Source organism: Acinonyx jubatus, chromosome B2 (assembly GCF_027475565.1).
Source record: "Acinonyx jubatus isolate Ajub_Pintada_27869175 chromosome B2, VMU_Ajub_asm_v1.0, whole genome shotgun sequence".
NCBI classification, from domain to species: domain Eukaryota; kingdom Metazoa; phylum Chordata; class Mammalia; order Carnivora; family Felidae; genus Acinonyx; species Acinonyx jubatus.
Window position 1 is genome coordinate 38,187,681 of NC_069385.1, and position 19,675 is coordinate 38,207,355.

Consider the following 19,675-nt stretch of genomic DNA (forward strand, 5'->3'; position numbering starts at 1 on the left):
ATAGACAGAGCACAGAGGAATTTTAGGAAAGTGAACATACTCTGCATGATACTATAATGATAGATATATGTCATTATATATTTGCCCAAACTCCTAGAATGTACCACACCAAGAGTGAACCCTAAGCTAAACAATGGACTTTGGGTAATTATATGTGTCAGTGTAGGTTCATCAATTGCAACAAATGTACCATTCTGATGGGGAATGTTAATAATGGGAGAGGCTATGCATATGTGTGGGGGGGAAGCTATATGGGAAATCTCTGTACCTTCTGTTCAGTTTTGCTGTGAACCTACAACTGCTGTAAAAAAATAAAATCACTAAAAAAACCCACATACATTAAAAACTCCAGAGGCAAAACTTGACATAGTATTTTTCCATATTTATTTAGCCTTCTTTTATATAAGTAAGAACAGTTTGAAACAGGTCACTAATAATTTTACAATTCTGCAATTACAAACAAGTAAAATCATAACATGCATAAATAATGTTCTAGATAGTACTTTAAACATTTTAAAAACAAGTTATGAATTAGTTTTGTGCTGAGCTAATGTTATGGATAGCTACTAAGTTATCAAATATTTTACTGAAAAGGCTCAGTGAATTTTAACTGTAGTAACCTTATTAATCTTTGCAAGTAAAAGACAAATGCTGCTAAGAATATGAGGATCAATGGTTTTCCAACAAAGAAGGAAAACAACTATGAGAGGGTATAAACACGTATAAATTAAATCAGTTGGCTAATCATATTTTTGAAGAGTCCATAAGGCATTTGAGAATTCCTTAAATACCTTACATGTTATTATCATCATACTGTCAATTATACCATTGCAAACTCACATAGTATAACATGTTGTACATGCAGAAAATTCCTTTTCTGAAAGTGGTCATATTTGATTTCTGCAAACTTGCAACTGCTTATCCGTGTAGGTGCTCAGAGAGCTACTTAGCAAAGCTGTCCTGGAAACCCTGGAAATCTAATTTTGAGAGCCTATAACCCCTACTTCCACTTTCAGTGAATAAAATGGAATGTGAACATTCATTTCAATTATAAAATAAATAATAACAGAAGCAGAACTCAAGAAAAGTACATGTGGGACTCTTGGCCTAACTGAACTCTCGCTGTCTACCGCCTAACACTGAGTCTTAAATATTCAGTTCTACTGACAACCTGCTCTCAAAATTGTATTCCTTTCCACAGCCTCTTCTGAGAACTTTATAGCACTTAACACACTACACTACGATCACTGGTTTTGTCTTCGGATTAGCATTTGAAGAAAGACTGTCCTCTCTCACTTCTCTATTTCCTGATCCTGGCAGTGTCTGGTAAATGCTAAATGCTCAACAAATGTTTGTTAAATGAATAAATGAATATTTATTTCAGATGCTGTAACTAAATAGGCCAGATGTTGTAACTAAAAATTATAATAATTATTTCATTACATAAAACTACGTTTAATATCATGCCAAAAATAAGAAAGAAAACTAATCATCACAGCCTGTTTCTAACATCAAAACTTTAATCCTTGTGTTCATTTATATTCATGCACATGGTATTATTATATGCTGGCACAATGTAGGATAAGCTTTCAGTACCTACTCTTCATTCACATTCACTATTGTTAGTGTAGATCAGCACAATTTCTAAAGATATAGGTCTCATGAAATGATAGATCAATAATGCTAACTCTGTGCTATTAAAATAAATTTTCTCACCTAAGCTTATCTATCACTACTTTCTAATCAGGATTTCTTCACGATAAAAGCTAAGCATAACCACTTTTGAATGCTACTTTTCCTTTGGTACAATAAACAAACCATAAAACAACAGTTTCTGTACAGTTTTAATAACATTATTATAACCACTTTGTATTTCTTCCCCATTTATGCTCTTATAGGTAAAATTCCATTACAACGACTTCTCTTGGATAACCAAGTTGATTGTTCTTGTAAATTCACCATTAGTAATTATTTTATGTATATTATATAGCTTTCAATTTATTACAAAAACATTAGGCTTTCAGAAGTGAAAACCAGCACCCGAAATCTGAGTAAAACGGAATACATATACAATTCTTTCCAGCAACAAGAACAGAGCTCACTATGTAGTATGGTACTATTTGTTTTTAAATTTCGTGTGTAAAATTACAGAACTGTCAAGAAATGGTTACTTTTCCCCCCTTTATAATAATAAAGGCTCCAACAAAGTCGACAAAGTACTTTCTGTATCAGTTTATTCTTCATAAATAAATCATGATTATAATTGACTACTGGAAAAATGAAAACATTTGAACTTTTAAAAAAGAAAATAGAGCCCTCCCTGATTAACAGAACTTGTTTTAATGGGATATTATCTACAGTATCTTATACCTTAGACATGTAACCATTAAAACAAAGAAGTTAGTGACAAAGTATCCATGTAACTGTATCACAGATCTCAAGAAACATTCAAAAAAGATTTAAGGCTACCCAGTAATAGCCTCTCATAAAACCCAACAAACCTTACAATGGTAATTAGACTTCAAAGGGACCAAAATATTAGTTTATGTTGAGCCAAGATTAGGAAAATCTTCCACTGTTGACATTTTCATGTTCTTAGTTTTTCAATCAAACAATCAGCCTGTAATTTTGAAAACATAACATATTTTTAAATTCTAATTATTACAGCCTACATGAAATAATTCTACTGGCATCCCTATTATAATAAGTCACAGCAGAAGAGGTGGATATGACATATTCTGTTCCTAAAAATATCTTAAAAATTTTCTCAATAGTTTTATAAACTATAGTAAAAGGATTCAATATTGTATATAAGTAGGCAGATTTTTATCCACATTGCATATTTGTTAAAAAGCTTCAATAAGAAAGGGAAAATAAATATAATACTGACATTTTAAAAAGTAAACTAGGTGTGCAAGAATCTTAAATGCATAATACTAAGTAAAAGAGGCCAATTTGAAAAGGCTACATACTGTATTTTTCCAGCCATAAGACATTCTACAAAAGGCTTAAAACTGTGGAGACATTAAAAAGATCAGTGGCTACACAGAGGATTTTTTAAGGCAGTGAAACTATTCTCCATTATACTATAATGGGGGATACATGTCATTACACTTTTGTCCAAACCCATAAAATATACACTACCAAGAATGAACCCTAATGTAAATCACGAACTGTGGGTGATAATGATGTATCACTGTAATTTCATTGGTTATAACAAATGTATCACTGTGGTATATAGGATGTCTATAGTATGGGGGGCAGAGGTTATATTGGAACTCAATGTACTTTCCATTCAATCTTGCTGTGAGCCTAAAACCACTCTAAAAAAAAAGTAAACCAAAGTCTTCTAATTATTATTTCAAATACTTTTCTCAAACATCTTATATATCTGAAACATCATATAAGAGATTTTGAAATAAACCTTAATATCTTTCTCTTAATTTTCTTCAAAGTCTCATAATACATACTGACAGATTTAAGAAGAGTTCTGATTCACAGGATGAACCATTAACAGATCCTATAACTTACAATGTTCATTCATTTTTTTCTAACTAAAAAGTCATGTAAGGAAGTATACTTAAAAACCCTACAAGAATATATTTTAATGAGTTTTTTATTATAAAAGCATGGATAGTGTAGAAAATCAAAAATACAAATAAGGAAAAACATTCCTTTTTTAATCACACTGATTTTTTTAAAGAGACCACACCAACTGCCCTGTCAAACATCCACTTTTTAAATTTTGAACACATACACACACACATACACACACACACACACACACACACACACACACACATATGTATCTTAAATTATTTTTAAATTAATTATCTGGACAAGTTAATTAGAGGGATAAGTTTGAAATATGAAGTTTCTAGAAATCATGCTTTTTAATTTCTTGTGTACCATGGCTATAATAATAATATGCATTAACTAACAGTAATTATTTTATTTGTAATTCAGTGATAATTTGTATATGGCAACTACAGGTCACCTTAACATCACGGACACAATAGCAACTGGTATATTACTTAGTCAAGTGGCCTTGGAAGGACAGTCACTTATCAACTAAGGCTTGACTGTCCAGCAACAGGCCTATAATCAGCTGAATTCTATTCTACTTTTGCACTAGCAAAACAGAATTCTGCATTTTTTTAGGCTCAAAGCTTCAACCTCAGATCTGACAGGTGATGCTACTACTGCAGTCCTTTTCTAAACTAGAAAATTACAAAAATTCATTTCTATAATAATATTGATGATGATAACAAAGGCAGCAGGTAATATTTACTAGCACTATTTGCAAGGTAGTTTTAAGTGCTTTACATACAAATTACTTTATCAATCCACTTATCAACTCTACAGGTAGGCAGTATTCCTTATCGGTAGGTAACAGATAAAGAACTTGGGCCTTAAAAAGTTTATGTGACTTGCACATAGTACCTCAAATAACTAATGGAGCCACAATTTCAATCCAGATTGGACCCTGGATTCTAAACTATTAATGCCATGGTTCTTTTATATCATACCCACTGCCTGCAATGGAGAGACTTAGCCATAGCTTCTCTTCCTACAGATACGATAACCTGGAAAATCCCTCAAAATAAAAATATTATTTTGCATACATTCAAGCAGTATGTTAAAAGAGATGATCAGGTCTATGAGAGCTGTAAGTGCCTAGTGTTGCCAAGAAAAGAAGATCTACAACAAAAAGGACAAGTATTTTAAATACTTTTGTATGCAGCTACTACAATAGTAACACTTACTGTGATAAACCAATAGGAATTCACTTTATAAACCAATTTTGATAAGAAGCCAAGTTGATCGACAGGTGCCAGAACATGAAGGTGCAAGTGGGAAATGGAACAAAAAGGCGGCATATGGAAACCCATTCTAAAACAGAAAGGTAAGAGATACTTGGCAAATCAGTTCTACAATAGTTTAAAACTATGTTTTTTTACAATAAAACACATAAACATTAAGGACATCCCAAACAGGTTACCACTCAAGTATCTTTTACTGCCTTCTTTCTATACTTAAAAGTATTCACAATTCCTCCTCTTTTCATGAAGTTCATAGTAACAAACTCTTCATCAAGGAAGGGCTTAAAGGCATACTATGCCTCAGTAAAACCTTGATGAATTCCAATTTGGCATTATGTTTTATCACCTTGGTCCTTAACATTTTAACCTTTAATTTTCCTAAGATATGGCTCTGCAATGAATCTTTAAAAAAAAAAAAAAAATTACAGGACACTCAAGTAGAAGGGTTCCTTTATTCCAGGACACAGCCAGTAGATGGTGTGCTTTCTCCTTTAATAGTGATTTCCTTACCAACGAATATTTCAGTAATGAGATTAATTATACCATTATTTTAAAAATTTTATCATCACTCAAGTTTCTTAATAATGAAGATAACCTAATTATTCACAATTTATCTGCTTTATAAAACAGTCATAAGAGAATTCCTTGGACTACTAACAAATTTCTACTAAGAAATGTGATTCTACCTCTTAAAAATAAGTTCACAGTTTTGTAAGTCCACTTAGCAATTCTGAGTGGAGCAAGGCATACCTGTAAGAATAATCCAAGCCTAGGAATATTTGCCTGCTCAAATATTTGTGAGTCTCCATTAAAAAACAAACAAACAAACAAACAAAAAAACTCCAGTGAGTGGAGTGTAGGAGGAAGGCATGGGAGAAGGGCTATGCTGCAGCAACAGTATAGCTGACAATGTGGAGTCAGATACACAAGACAGACTGAAAAGCTTCCACCATTACTGAGAAAAGGAGACTGGGTCTTCCCTCCATGAAACAGGAGCTCATATAATATAGAATCAACTAATCTAAAAGGTAGAAGAGACTCAAGGGTTCATTCAACCCTTTCATTTCAAAGATGGGGAAGCCAAAATCCAGAAAGTGGGAGACTTCCCAAGGTCCCCAAGTAAGGAAGTGGTAGAGACAGGCTTGAGACTCAGGGCTCTTGACTCTCATGGTGCCGTTCATTCTTCTAGTACACACTCCTGTGACTGGAAAGGCAATGTGCTGCTTTTGGCCAAAGGGTCTCAAATACTATCTGTTCCTTGTCATTATCACTCTTAAATGGTGCTTAACAGATTTCAGAGCGTTTTCTCACACGCCATCTTATTTGAGCCCATAGGTAGGCAGAGCAGATGTTATCTTGGAGAGGTTAAATGTCTTCAGGTAGCACAGCCAGTACAAGCACAGTACTCAGCAAGTAGCACAGATAACATCAGAATTCAGATCTCTTTCACTTCCAGTTCTGATGTTAGACGTGATCTCTGCTACACCTGCCTTGCTACTCCTCTGGTCACACTAGGCAGTCACAAGTCTTTTAAAAAGGAAAAAACCCACTATTTAGATTAATTAAAATAATTGCCAAGTTGAATATTTTTATTACATGCTTTTTGCTCAAACTTTGGCGAATGCCAGAGTTCAGTTCAGCAGGGGAAAAATTCAAGTAGTTTCACACGACAAGTATAATAATACATTTTTAAATCATATAAAATATTTTCTAAAGAAATTCAATTTACACACAATTTTATAGAAAAACACATCTTGAACAAAGAAAGGTAGACTCAACTATTTTACCTATGCACTGCTTAAATATACTTGTCTGTCTAAACTATGAGTGGCAATCATTAGAAAATCTTGAGACATGACAGGAAGACTTATTTATTAAATTTACACTACCACTGAACAATGAATGCTTCACTCTCAGGAAAACTGCATTTAAACCAGGCTGTCTGCCACCTCTGCTCTCATTTCCCATGAAGAAACAATATTTCAGAAAAAACAACTGCATATATTGGTTTCTATCTGCAAGTACACATACCTCGCATTTTTGAAGTCAGTGAAATTATTCCTTTCAAGAATGCTTTTTCCAACAGTTACCATGTTCTCAACTATAAAACAGAAAAGAAATGACATTACACAGCAGGAGACATTACTAAGTTGTAATTAATATTAATTTTTAGGGTCCCAGTCAAAAGTTGTATCAAATGGGTAAACATTTAAACCACCTGTTTAATAGTTTTACGTTACTGAGAAGTTTGCCCATCAGCACTGAAATGAAGGTTCAACCTATCACAAAGCGTCATGTATAGGTTGACTTTGAACAGCTGTTAAGGGGTACTATCAAGTGACTACTTAGGACATCTGATCCTACTGAAGTCTAATTAAAATCATAAGGAGACCAAGTAATAAAAAAAAATACTTGAATTAAGAAAAGACACACGGGAAAACTTTGAATTTGTCTTTCAGTCAAAATTAGAGATATGATAGCACTTTGTGTCAGGCCACCTTTGACTAGTTAAATGTTTGTATAATTGTTTTGGCTGCCAAACTCTCTCTGCCTTACTGTATTTATTATCTTGGTCCTTTATGGCCTTTGGATGGAAATATGCTTCCCATGAGAAAAAATTTGGTAACCTGCAATGTCCAAAGCACAATGCCAAGCTTTAGACCCCTTTTATTTCTGAATGGTGTAGTCAAGTATTTAGAAGAGGAAGAAATGAGAATCTACAGAAGATGGTTATCATAAAGAGGATTATAAAATTATTGCTAATTTTTCTTCTCTAAGTCAGGCTTGAGCCAGGAGGATGACAGTAGCATATCATCCAAAAAAGCTCATTACTTCAAGCAAGATTGTATCTTGTTTTCTTTTAAAATATTCCCAAGGTCCTAGACATGGGGGTAAAGAATGTTTTTTTTTCTTTTAATTGCTTTAAAGCAATGCTTTTAACAGTACCATATTATAAAGTGTGTAGATGTAATATATATGACAACAATAACACAAAGTGTTGCAGAGTTACATTTTTCATGAATTGCTACAATGTGAAGTCTAAGTAGACTGTGATAATTACACAATGTATATTTTAATCTCTCTAGAGCAACAATTTTTTTAATATGAAGAGGAATACATGAAAAGGCACGAGATAAATTACAGTGGAATTATAAAAAAAAATATATATATATATATATCTGATCAACCACAAGAAGGAAGGAAAGAAACAGTGCAATAACAAAAAATGGGGCATAAAGCACCTGGGTGGCTCTGTTGGTTAAGGGTTCAACTCTTGATTTTGACTCAGGTCATGATCTCATAGTCATGGGATCCAGCCCGTGGCAGGCTCCATGCTGAGTGTGGAGCCTGCTTGGAATTCTCTCTCTCTCTCTGCCCCTCCCCAGCTCATGCTCTCTCTCTTTCAAAATAAATACATTTTTTAAAAAATGGGACAAACAGAAAACAAATGGCAAGACAGTAGACCTAAACTGAACTGTATCAATAGTTACATTAAACATTTATGAACTAAACAATTAAAAGTCAGATTTTCACATTAAATTTAAAATATAATTATAAATAAGCAAGACCCAAGTCTATTGCTATCTTCAAGTCTTTAAATATTAATATTCAATTGGTTGAAAGTATAGAAAAAGATACCCAATGTGAACAATAAGAAAGTTAAAGTAGCTAAATCGATATCATACAAAATAGACTCAAGAAGTATTCCCAGAGATCAACAGGGACATTTTACAATGATAAAAAGGCTCAATTCATTGAGAAGGCATGACAATCATAATTATGTATTCACTTAAAATCAAACTCAAAATACATGGAGTAAAACCTATTGTCTCCTTTCCATTTCACTGTTACGTCCTCTGTCTTTCTTTATACTTGATTTTGACTGATTCACCTTTCTAGCATCCTAAGGCAGAAACTTAGGCTATTGGTTTTAAACCTCATTTTCTAACATAAACACAGACAGCTATAAATTTCCCTGTAGGCATTGTTTTGGCAAATTCCACAAATCTTGGTATGTTGGATTTTTGTTACCAATCAATTCAATATTGTTTTCTTTGACCTATTTATTTAGAAATTATTTAAAAGTATGTTAATTTAAAAATACTTAGTGCTATTCTAGATTTTATTATTTTTCTACTTTAATTCCATTGTCATCTGAGAACAGATGTTATAAGATTTCAATCATTTGAAATGTATTTAGACTTAGTTTACTGCCCAGAATATGGCCTACCTTGGTGAACATGTGGTCTCAACAAATTGTGTATTCTATAGTTAAGTGGAGTTCTATAAATATCAGTTATAATCACAGTGCTTATGACAGTGTTATTGAACTCTTCCATATGCTTATTATTTTCCCAACTTTATAAACTGTATAAAAATATTAATTGCAAGACCTTTTTTTTTTTTTAAGTTTATTTACTTTGAGCGAGACAGAGAGCAAGCTGGGGAGAGCCAGAGAGAGGGGGAGGGACCTAATCCCAAGCAGGCTCCACACTGCCAGCATGGAGCTCGATCTCACAAACCACAAGATCATGACCTCAGCTGAAATCCAGAGTGGGATGCTTAACAGACTGAGCAACCTAGCACCCTGAAAGAACTTTTAAACTTTTATTATGAAACTATTAAAATATAAACAAAATCAGAAAGAACAGTGTAATGAAACCTCAAACACCTACCATGCTGCTTCAAAACTGGTAACATTTTATTTGCAACAATTATAACAACTTTCAATAAAATAGAAGAAATATTAGAAAAAGAAAACCAAGCATGAACATATTTTTCACTCCTTAAAAACAGTATAAAAAGGAAATACTTAAGGCATGGTAGCTGTTGCTTGATACTAAATATTGCATATATATTGGCCTTTACCTGCTGGAATGAGTATGAAATATACTCATAGAACTTAAGATGACTAAGGCATTTGGCAATATGGAGAAGAAACAATTTAAAAACGGGTAATTCAGTAGTCTAAACACTAATGAAGTACACATCAAAGTTTTCCCTCAAAGATATTTCTTATTCACCTTCAAAAAAAATCTGGCCCAGGGGTGCCTAGTGACTCAGTCAGTTGAGCATCTGACTTCAGCTCAAGTCATGATCTTGTAGTTCATGAGTTCAAGACTCACATCAGGCTCTGTGCTGACAGCTCAGAGCCTGGAGCCTGCTTCAGATTCTGTATCTCTCTTTCTCTCTCTGCTGCCCCTCCCCTGCTTTCTCTCTCTCTCTCTCTCTCTCTTTCTCAAAAATAAATAAACATTTAAAAAAATTAAAAAACAAACAAAAAAAACACCAAAATAATCTGACCCAATTTATCTATTTTATCGGCTACTTAATTTACTGACCAAACTAATCCCAGACCCTGTTGGCAAAGGCTATCAAAACATATATGAAGTGAACTTAGAAATGTCTTAGTAAATGATAACTGGTAACTCACAGAAATCATGAGTAGGAAAATACAGGATAATCCTACAAGGACAAGATTCAAAATCTTCTTTTCAGAAGTGAAAAATTCATTGCTAAACTTCATAACTAAATTTTGGTGTCATCTACACCAGAAGCTTACAAGGGAGGTACCAATATGGTCTCACTCCCAGGCAATATGAGCTTCTAGGCCATATCACAACTTATTTGCTTGTTATTTTTTAAATAGCATCTTCCATTTCCAGAGTTGAGAAAAGCCATCACTTAAAAAAACATAAAGAGGCATTATCTTTTAGAGATCTTAAAGATTAAATAATATGATGTCTGGAATTTCAAATCCAGTGGGAGAAGGTTAACAGATGAAAAAGATTGGCCACGAGTTAATAAATGTTGAGCTTGGGTGATGAATATATGGAGACTACATTATGTTCTTTATTTTTGTATATATTTGAAAATTTTCAAAGTGGAAATTTCAAGAGTCATAATGCTCCTTTTTCATAATACCTGCCAGACTTGTTCTCTTTTAACTGTCACGGCCATCACTGATGCCAACTGAAAACGATATAACTAAGAAGAACACTACTGTCCTCTTACCCAGTTCTATGTGATCTTTCTTTAGCTCTCTGCAGTTTCCAATATGCTTCTTTGGCACCACAAGATAATGATGAGGTGCTGCTGGTTTGATATCTTTGAAGCAAACTAGGTCTTCATTCTGAAGGAGAAAACATATCGTTTGTTAGTGGATTTTTTTTTTTTTTTAAGAACTTCCTAATGCTGTTCTGGCATGTCTTGAATACCATAAATCTCAGTCTGATAGGGAAATAGTACTTACGTTACAACTAAGCCCACCTGGGCAATTTTGTGAATATGCATTTAGTCCACAAAGACAAGCCTTACTGCCCTTCATGACATGCTCATTTATTCCAGAAAATGAGAAGATTTATATAAAGCTAATTTCAGGAAAAAAATTATCAATGAAGTTAATTAAAACTTCATTACCAACAATGATAGAGTTTTATTTTCATTAGATATTTCTCCATCTCTACCTACCTAAGGGTCTTTCACTCTTAATATGTACTTCTAAAGTTTGACTACAGAAACATAGCGAGATTGATAAATTCTTTTTCACTTGTACAATTTTTTACAAAATATATATTCCTCAATTATAACAAGAAAATCATCTAGCATCTACAGAGATTACCTTTTTAAACATTTTTCCATAAACTGTATATAAATACATTTTTACTATATTTGCAACATTAAAAAACCTTTGAAATGCTAAAACAAACTCCAGTATATTGTACTAAGTGTCCGATCCATTATATCGGAAGGTAAATTAGCGCAATTACTGTGGAAAACAGCATGGAGTTTCCTCAAAACATTAAAAACAGAAATATCATATGGTCCACCAGTTCCACTACTGTGTATTTACCAAAAGAAAATGAAAACACTAATTCAAAAACATATATGCACCTCTGTGTTTAGTAGAGCATTATTTACAACAGCTAAGATATGCAGGCAACCCAGGAATCCATCAATAGATGAATCAATGAAGAAGATGATGTATACACACAATACATTCAGATATTTAAAAAAGGACATTTTTGACAACATGGATGCACCCAGAGGGCGTTCTTATGCTAAGAACAAATTGGTGGTTGCTAGAAGAAAGGGGGGGGGGGCAAAATAGGTGAAGGAAATTAAGAGGTACAAAGTTCCAGTTATAAAATAAGTTATGGAGATGAAAAGTACAGCATAGGGAATATACTCAATAATATAATAATGTTATATGGTGACTACACTTACCATGGTGAGCACTGGGTAATGTATAGAATTATTGAATTATTATTTTGTACAGCTGAAATTGTCATTGTGTGTCAACTACATTTCAGTAATTTTTTTAAGTCAAAATTAAAATCACTATAAATCAGTATATCAACAAGTTTCCCTCAGAAAAATTCCCAGAATACACTGTTGCTCACTAGTTCTCTATTTCAAGATCAAAAATTCAATTTAATGAGGGCCTCATATCCTTACCAGTAATCTTGGTTTCAATGAGAACAATGGTGACAGTCCATTGTACATATGATACCATGAACTTCCTTATCAGGAGCCATACTGCTCATCACCTAAGGTTCAGGGGACTGACAAGTCAACTTTTGATAAGACCACACTTCAGAAAATGAGACTTGTCTACTTTAGTCCTCAGGAGCGCCATGATTGAAATGGAAGGCAGCAAAAACAGGGTATTATGTGTCCCTTTCCTGTCTCAAAATTTCTATAAAATGCCCACAACATCATTTTATTAAAACAGTGTTTGGGGTGCCTGGGTGGCTGAGTTGGTTAAGCGTCTGACTCTTGATTTTGGCTCAGGTCATAACCTCACAGTTCATCAGTTCGAGCCCTGTGTTGGGCTCTGCACTGATAGCATGGAACCTGCTTGGGGTTCTCTGTCTCCCTCTCTCTCTGACACACCCCTGCTCACAATCTCTCTCTCTTTCAAAAATAAACATTTAAATAATAATACTAATAATGTTTAATTATTGACTTTGTTGCTGTCCTCACTTAATGTACCTTCAACCCAGATTTGCAAAAACAAATAGGCACAACAACATGAAAATCTTGAATATTATCCAGCTTTTAAGAGTAACTTGTCTATGTATCCCTTTGAATTAGCATTTTTGTATTCTTTGGATAAATACCTAGTAGTACAATTGCTGGATCACAGGGTAGTTCTTTCTCTTTTTAACTTTTTGAGGAAACTCCATACTGCTTTTCAGAGTGGCTGCACCAGTTTACATTCCCACCAACAGTGCAAGAGCACCCCAATGTCTATAGCAGCATTATCTACAATAGCCAAATTACAGAAACAGCCCAACGGTCCACTGACTGATAAATGGATAAAGAAGACATAGGGCGTGTGTGTGTGTATGATATATATATTATATATATAATAGAATATTACTCAGCCAAATCTTGCCATTTGCAATGACGTGGATAGAGCTAGAAAGTATTATGCTAAGCAAAATAAGTCAGAGAAAGACAAATACCATATCCTTTCACTCATATGTGGAATTTAAGAACAAAACAAATGAGTAAAGGGGTAAAAGGAAGAGAGAGGCAAACCAAGGAACACATTAACTATAGAGATCAAACTGATGGTTACCAGAGAGGAGGTGGGTGAGAGGATGGGTTAAATAGGTGATGGAGATTAAGGAGGGCACTAGCTGTGATGAGCACCGGGTGATATATGGAAGTGCTGAATCACTATATTGCATACCTGAAATTAATATTACACTGTATGCTAACTAACTGGAATTTAAATAAAATCTTTTTTTTTTTTTTTTTTTTAAAGAGTAACTTGTCGGGGCACATGGATGACTTAGTTGGTTAAGTGTCCAACTTCAGCTCAGGTCATGATCTCACAGCTTGTGAGTTTCGAGCCCTGCATCAGGCTCTGTACTAACAGCTCAGAGCCTGGAGCCTGCTTTGGATTCTGTGTCTCCCTCTCTCTCTGCCCCTCCCCTGCTCATGCTCTCCTGTCTCAAAACTAAATAAACATTAAAAAAAATTTTTTTAAGTGTAATTTGTCTATAAGATGAGGATGGGGAGGAGGGGGAAATGGTTACTTTTAAGATCCTGTAGTAAACTTAGCCTATGCAATCAATGATTGAATTAGATTTCCATCAAGCTTTCTAAAATATTGAAATTGGCCCTCTGATGTTACCCTCTCTCCCACTGCTACTACTGAACCAGCCATTATTTAGACTTTTTTTTTTTTTTGAGAGACAGCACAAACAGGGGAAGGACAGAGAGAGAGGGAGAGAGAGAGAATCCCAAGCAGGCTCTGCCCTGTCACTGCAGAGCCGGATGTGGGGCCCAAACTCACAAACCATGAGATCATGACCTGAGCTAATAAAATCAAGAGTCAGGCGCTTAACCAGCTGAGCCACCCAGGTGCTCCTTTTAGACTCTTCATTTTAAGAAAAACTTTCTCCTATTACAAAGATACAATGACAAAAAAGTATGAAATGATGCATGTACAAAGCTATCCTTTACAGCATGATTTGTGATAGAAAAAGAAAGAAAGAAAGAAAGAAAGAAAGAGAGAGAGAGAGAAGGAAGGAAGGAAGGAAGGAAGGAAGGAAGGAAGGAAGGAAGGAAGGAAGGAGGAAGGAAGGAAGGAAGGAAAGAAAGAAAGAAAGAAAGAAAGAAAGAAAGAAAGAAAGAAAGAAAGAAAGGGAAAAAAAGAAGAAAATAACCCAAGGGTCCATAATTCAACTAGGAGACTGGTTGAATAAATTATAGTAAATACATACAATAAAGTAATATATAGCTATAAAAGGGAATGAGGATCTTTATATACTTATGAAATGATTGCTGAAAAATATTTTTTTTTTGAGAGAGAGAGAGAGAGAGAGAGAGAGAGACAGCATGCATGCGCAGGGTAGGGACAAAAGGAGAGAGAGAATCTTAAGCAGGCTCCGCACTCAGTATGCAGCCCAACGCAGGGCTCAATCCCATGATCCTGGCATTGTGACCTGAGTAGAAATCATGAATCAGAAGCTCAACCGACTAAGCCACCAGGAGTCCCTGAAATATACTTCTAAGTTAAATAAATAAATAAATAAATAAATAAAGCAAGAAGCAGGAGAATTGTTAGGCCATCTCTCGTGTAAGAAAGAAGAATACAAAATTAAACATACACATACATATTCTCACAATGGAAGAAGGATAAACCAAAAATATGTTTTTTAGTTTCTTGTGAAGGAAGAGCAACAGGGTAAAGATGACAAGAGAATGGATGCTACATTTTTCCGAATGTACTTTTCTTTACAATTTTGACTTTAAAACATGAATATTTAACATACTTTTTGGACTTAAATAGAAAAAAAAGGTAATCCCTAAAAACTGAAAACAAACAGAAACAAATAATCCTAACTGTATGCCATGTTGATAACACAACTACACAAAGAAAGATATTTCAAGTAACTCTAAAACAGAATTTTGATTCTCCATTACTGACAACCACTAAGTGAGAAGTTTTCCTTTATGCTTTCATTGCAGATCACAGCGAGCTTGTCAAGTATAGGACATGCCATGTTTATCCTTGAACTTCAAGTGAATAACACATAGTAAGCCTGAAAAACTGTTTAATAAATAAATGTGAATAAATGACAGAAGCTTAAATACAAAGATAAAGCTATCAATGCTCCCTCCTCTAATCCTGGAAAGAAAGAAAGAAGAAAGAAAAGAGAAAAGAAAAGAAAAGAAAAGAAGAGAAGAGAAGAGAAGAGAAGAGAAGAGAAGAGAAAAGAGAAGAGAAGAGAAAAGAAAAGAAAAGAAAAGAAAAGAAAAGAAAAGAAAAGAAAAGAAAAGAAAAGAAAATGGTGTTGGGGCACTTGAGTGGCTCAGGTGGTTGAGTGTCTGACTTTAGCTCAGATCGTGATCTCGTGGTTCTTGAAACTGATCCTCACATCGGGCTTGCTGCTGTCAGTGCAGAGCCCACTTTGGATCTTCTGTCCACTCTCTCTCTGCCCCTACCCTGCTTGCTGTCTCTCAAAAATAAATAAGCATTTAAAAAAATTTTTTAAATGATGTAATTATAATTTTTACACACTTTTCCAATAAGAGATGGACTTTCCATGATCTTTCAGTCTGTCCTTGCAAAACACCTTAAGTTGGAATTTTGGCCACTGTTTGATTTTAACAATGTTTCTCAGCCTTTTTTCATTATCATCCCCCTAAGGAAACTTTATAGATTTTTTTTTTTCCTAATTGCTCCCCTCCTCTGATATTTTAGAACCACAGCCATTCGGACATCCATTTATATCCTATATGCTATGCTTGTATTTCATATATATAAATAATAAGCTTTTTGCCCCTGCCCCAGGCAAAAACATCAATTTTTAACACTTTTGAGAATGCACAGATTAGACAAACAGCTAGTCTCTCTTGACCTCATTATACCACTGAATCTAAGCAATGTAGGCTAAGCATCCACTTACATACAACAAATAAACTACGGTGAACAGGGTAGGTAGGTACTCAACCTCCACTGCAAATACTTCTGTGTCTTTAGCACTTCAGAAATTTTAAAAAGCCAAAATCCCCAGATGGAACTCAGCTCTTGCCAATTAGATGTACTTCAGACCTAGGTGCTTTGACGAGCTAACCTGAAGCAAAGCCATCTTTCTGTTGCTTCAGCTAGTTCCAGCCGGTGAACTGGTCAGCTGTAGGACTACCCAGTTTCCTTTTTCTTCCTTTCCCCTCCCATTCCAATGTCTAGTCAACAGTTTCCTGGGAGTCAAGAGACACACAGGAGACACCCCTTGTTTTGTCGCCATGGCCTACCGGTGTGGAGCTAGCAGGTGCAGTAGAGCTCTGCCACTGTGTTGTTGCTCAAAGAAGAGTAGAAATACATAGGTGCTACTGGCCTTCGTTGTTCGGAGGTCAGAAATGCAAAACATCCTGCAAGAGGCGGAACAGCCGTGCACAACGAAGCAGAATCCAGCCCAAACTGCCAACAGTGCTCTCACTGGAGACACCGCTCAACAGTGGCAGTCACACTGCTTCCTCACCTCTGGGTCACACCTCAAGAGACCTCTTCCTGAAGTCTCAGCTCCAATGGCAGTCACCTTCCTGACTGTGGCACAGGAAATGGCTCCTCAGGGCTCCAGTTCTGCAAATGCTGTTCTGGATGTCATTCTTGAAGGCTTTTCTAGATCTTGTTCCTTCAGCTCTTGCAACGACTTTTTTAGCAACTAATTCCCTATATTAAATCCATTTCTGCTTTAAATAACTAGTTTTTATTTCTGCAACTGACCCCTAATATCTAAAGCAAATTAAGAAGAAATAACATTTGAAGGAACATTTCAGTACCCTGCCATCTGAGGTTTGATTTAAGAAGGGGGAGGACATCAAAGTTAAACTAGTATTTCCTCAGTGTGGTCTCAAGCAAGGTGAAAATAAACATCTAGCCTTGTGTTTCTCAACCATTTCTTCACTGTCACCCCTCAAAAGACATTCTTAAGACTTTTTTTTCCTGATTCCACTGTCATGATAGTTTAATACCACAGATTACGCTTTTTCTGTTTGTGTCCACTATGTTTATCTTTGCCTCATACAAAAAGAGTAAGATACCGCGCCCCAAAACCAACTTTTATCCCCTCAGAAGTGATATCTCCCCCACTGAGAATGTGTGGTCTAGTATTTGTTTAGTCTCTTCAGTATACAACAAGAAAACACTATATGGATGCTTATGGAGTGAGGAACCTTCTCTAGCTTTTGCCAGAAAGGTTTCCCAGACTGACCCACACATTATGCTAGTACCTCCAATGATTCCAAATCAATGTTCTCCTCTGTACTTAATTATAAATCTACTCTACTTTATATAAACCCAGTAGTTTCTAAATATTTATTTCTAAAAATAAACATATATGAATTAATATAGGAATATAATGTGTATAATACAAAATACATAGGCTAAAGATTAGGTTCTCTTTTTAAAAACATAAATCTTTAACATTTAATGAGCTCTGATATATCAAATCATTCTAGATTCAATTGTAAAAAGATCTGCACCTTTTTGAGGCACTATTGTACAAGCATGTGCATCTTGCTTATGTTCTGTATTGCATGGACTAATGTCTATATTCATCGTGTGCCCCCTAGATAGGGTATAAAAGTAAAAAGTGTTTATTTGTCTAATTTCCTCTATAAAAATTCCCCAGGCTTTTCACATAATTTTCTCTGAAAATGTTCTTCACAAAGAAAAAACCCTGACCTTTGGCCAAGAAAAACAACAACAACAAAACCTGTGATACAAGTTTGGGCCATCCCACTCCCCCCCCCCTCCCAACTATTTGTAGACAAACTTTTTACACTACTAGTATCTATTATCTCCTAGTTTTCCTCAACATCGGTGCTGGAGTGTGCAAAATTTAAAAGCAGTCTCTGGGAATCTACGAAATACTGAATTCTGTGAAGTTAAGAACCTCACTTTACCTCTTGCTAGCCTAATTTTAAATTTAGTAAAATAAGGAGTGAATGAAGGAAGAGAGCTTGGTGGTCCCTGCTGACTCTATGGATCAGCTCAAGAGGCCTACTTGGCAGACAACTGACTACTGGGTCTTCCCCCCAGTCAGCTGCTGCCTGTCTTCACTCCTTCCCCCATTCAGCACAGATGTCAAGGTCCATCACTTCAGCCCTCTGTCCAGCCATAATTTCTTACGTTTGTTCCACTGCCCTTCCGTAACACCCACAGAGCCAGACCCAACCCTGGGTTGACACAACTGACCATCTTGTCTAAAACTAGAGCACTGTCATCAGTTGTCTCCTCCGTATTCATGCCACCCTTTAGATTACAAGAGCTGAACACTGACTATCCTTTATCCTATTCGCCAGTGAATCTCCGACACTAGGTGCTTAGAACAGATTCCAGTTCACTTTTAACGAATGCATTAATGATTACTAAAAAGATACCAGAATCTCTGGAGCTGATCCTCTCCAAAGGTTGCTTCTTTAAAGGCAAGTAGAACCGGTAGAAGAAAACATGTAGCAGGTATCTGTGTGCAAGCATCTGAGCAAAATCTTAGTGCTCTGAAAATCTGCATACATTCCACATGTCGACACCTGTAGGAACTGTACCCTGCAGTGGAAATCTGCGCCAAGAAATAGTTCGACCTCTGCCCCGCTCCCCGCCGCCCCCAGCCTAATTCCAGTCTCACAAAGAAGCTTTCCCCAATTACCATTGTCTCTTTTCCACCAGTTTGCTCCTCAGTAGCAGTAGCAGACTGCGCAGAATTTAAAAGCAGTGTCTAGAAAGGCAGGCGGTGGGGGACACGGCGGAGGAATCCCTCAATTAAAAACAGATCACAAATGCTATTTTCTGCCAAATAGCTGGTATCAGCAGACAGAAGCCGAAGTGTTCGGCTTTATCACTACAATGTCCTCCCTTCGGCACAGCAAGGATACTGGTGGAGACAGTCCCCACTCCGAAAGAAGCAAGTCCGTCATTAACACCACGACACCCAGCCTCCCCAATCCCGGTCTACACCTGCGAGGCCTCCCTCCTTCCCGGGAGCCTGACACGACCGCACCACGGTCCGCCACGCGAGGCCTCGGACCCGGGGCTCCCGCACCCACGCCCCGTCCGCTTCGCAGCCCACCTCACAGTCCAGGAGCTCGGTGCCCGGTTCCTGCCGCCCCGCGATCCGGCAGAAGACGCACTTGCTACTGTAGTCCTCGGGCTTCGACGGTCTTGAGACAACTTCGGCGGTCTTCGATGAAGACACCTTAGGTTCCGCAGTCGCCGCTGCCTCAGAGCAAGGCTCGGACCCCACGCTGTCGCACCTCTGATCCTCCGCCATCGCACCCGCTCCGGGTGGCCAAGAGCTATGACGGCTCGGGCACCACTGGCCCTGCGCAGA

The 19,675-nt window shown here is 36.2% G+C and overlaps 1 protein-coding gene across 1 annotated transcript; it reads right to left on the reverse strand.

The window, feature by feature from the left end:
- Window positions 1-361: 361 nt before the first annotated feature.
- Window positions 362-19,616, reverse strand: HINT3 (histidine triad nucleotide binding protein 3). The gene is made up of 5 exons (XM_015084324.3): window positions 19,415-19,616; window positions 10,839-10,956; window positions 6,855-6,924; window positions 4,767-4,893; window positions 362-2,620 (listed from the first exon to the last, which is right to left on the reverse strand). The coding sequence occupies exons 1-5, from the start codon at window positions 19,613-19,615 to the stop codon at window positions 2,588-2,590; spliced, it is 549 nt and encodes a 182-aa protein (XP_014939810.1). The 5' UTR covers window position 19,616; the 3' UTR covers window positions 362-2,587.
- Window positions 19,617-19,675: the final 59 nt, after the last annotated feature.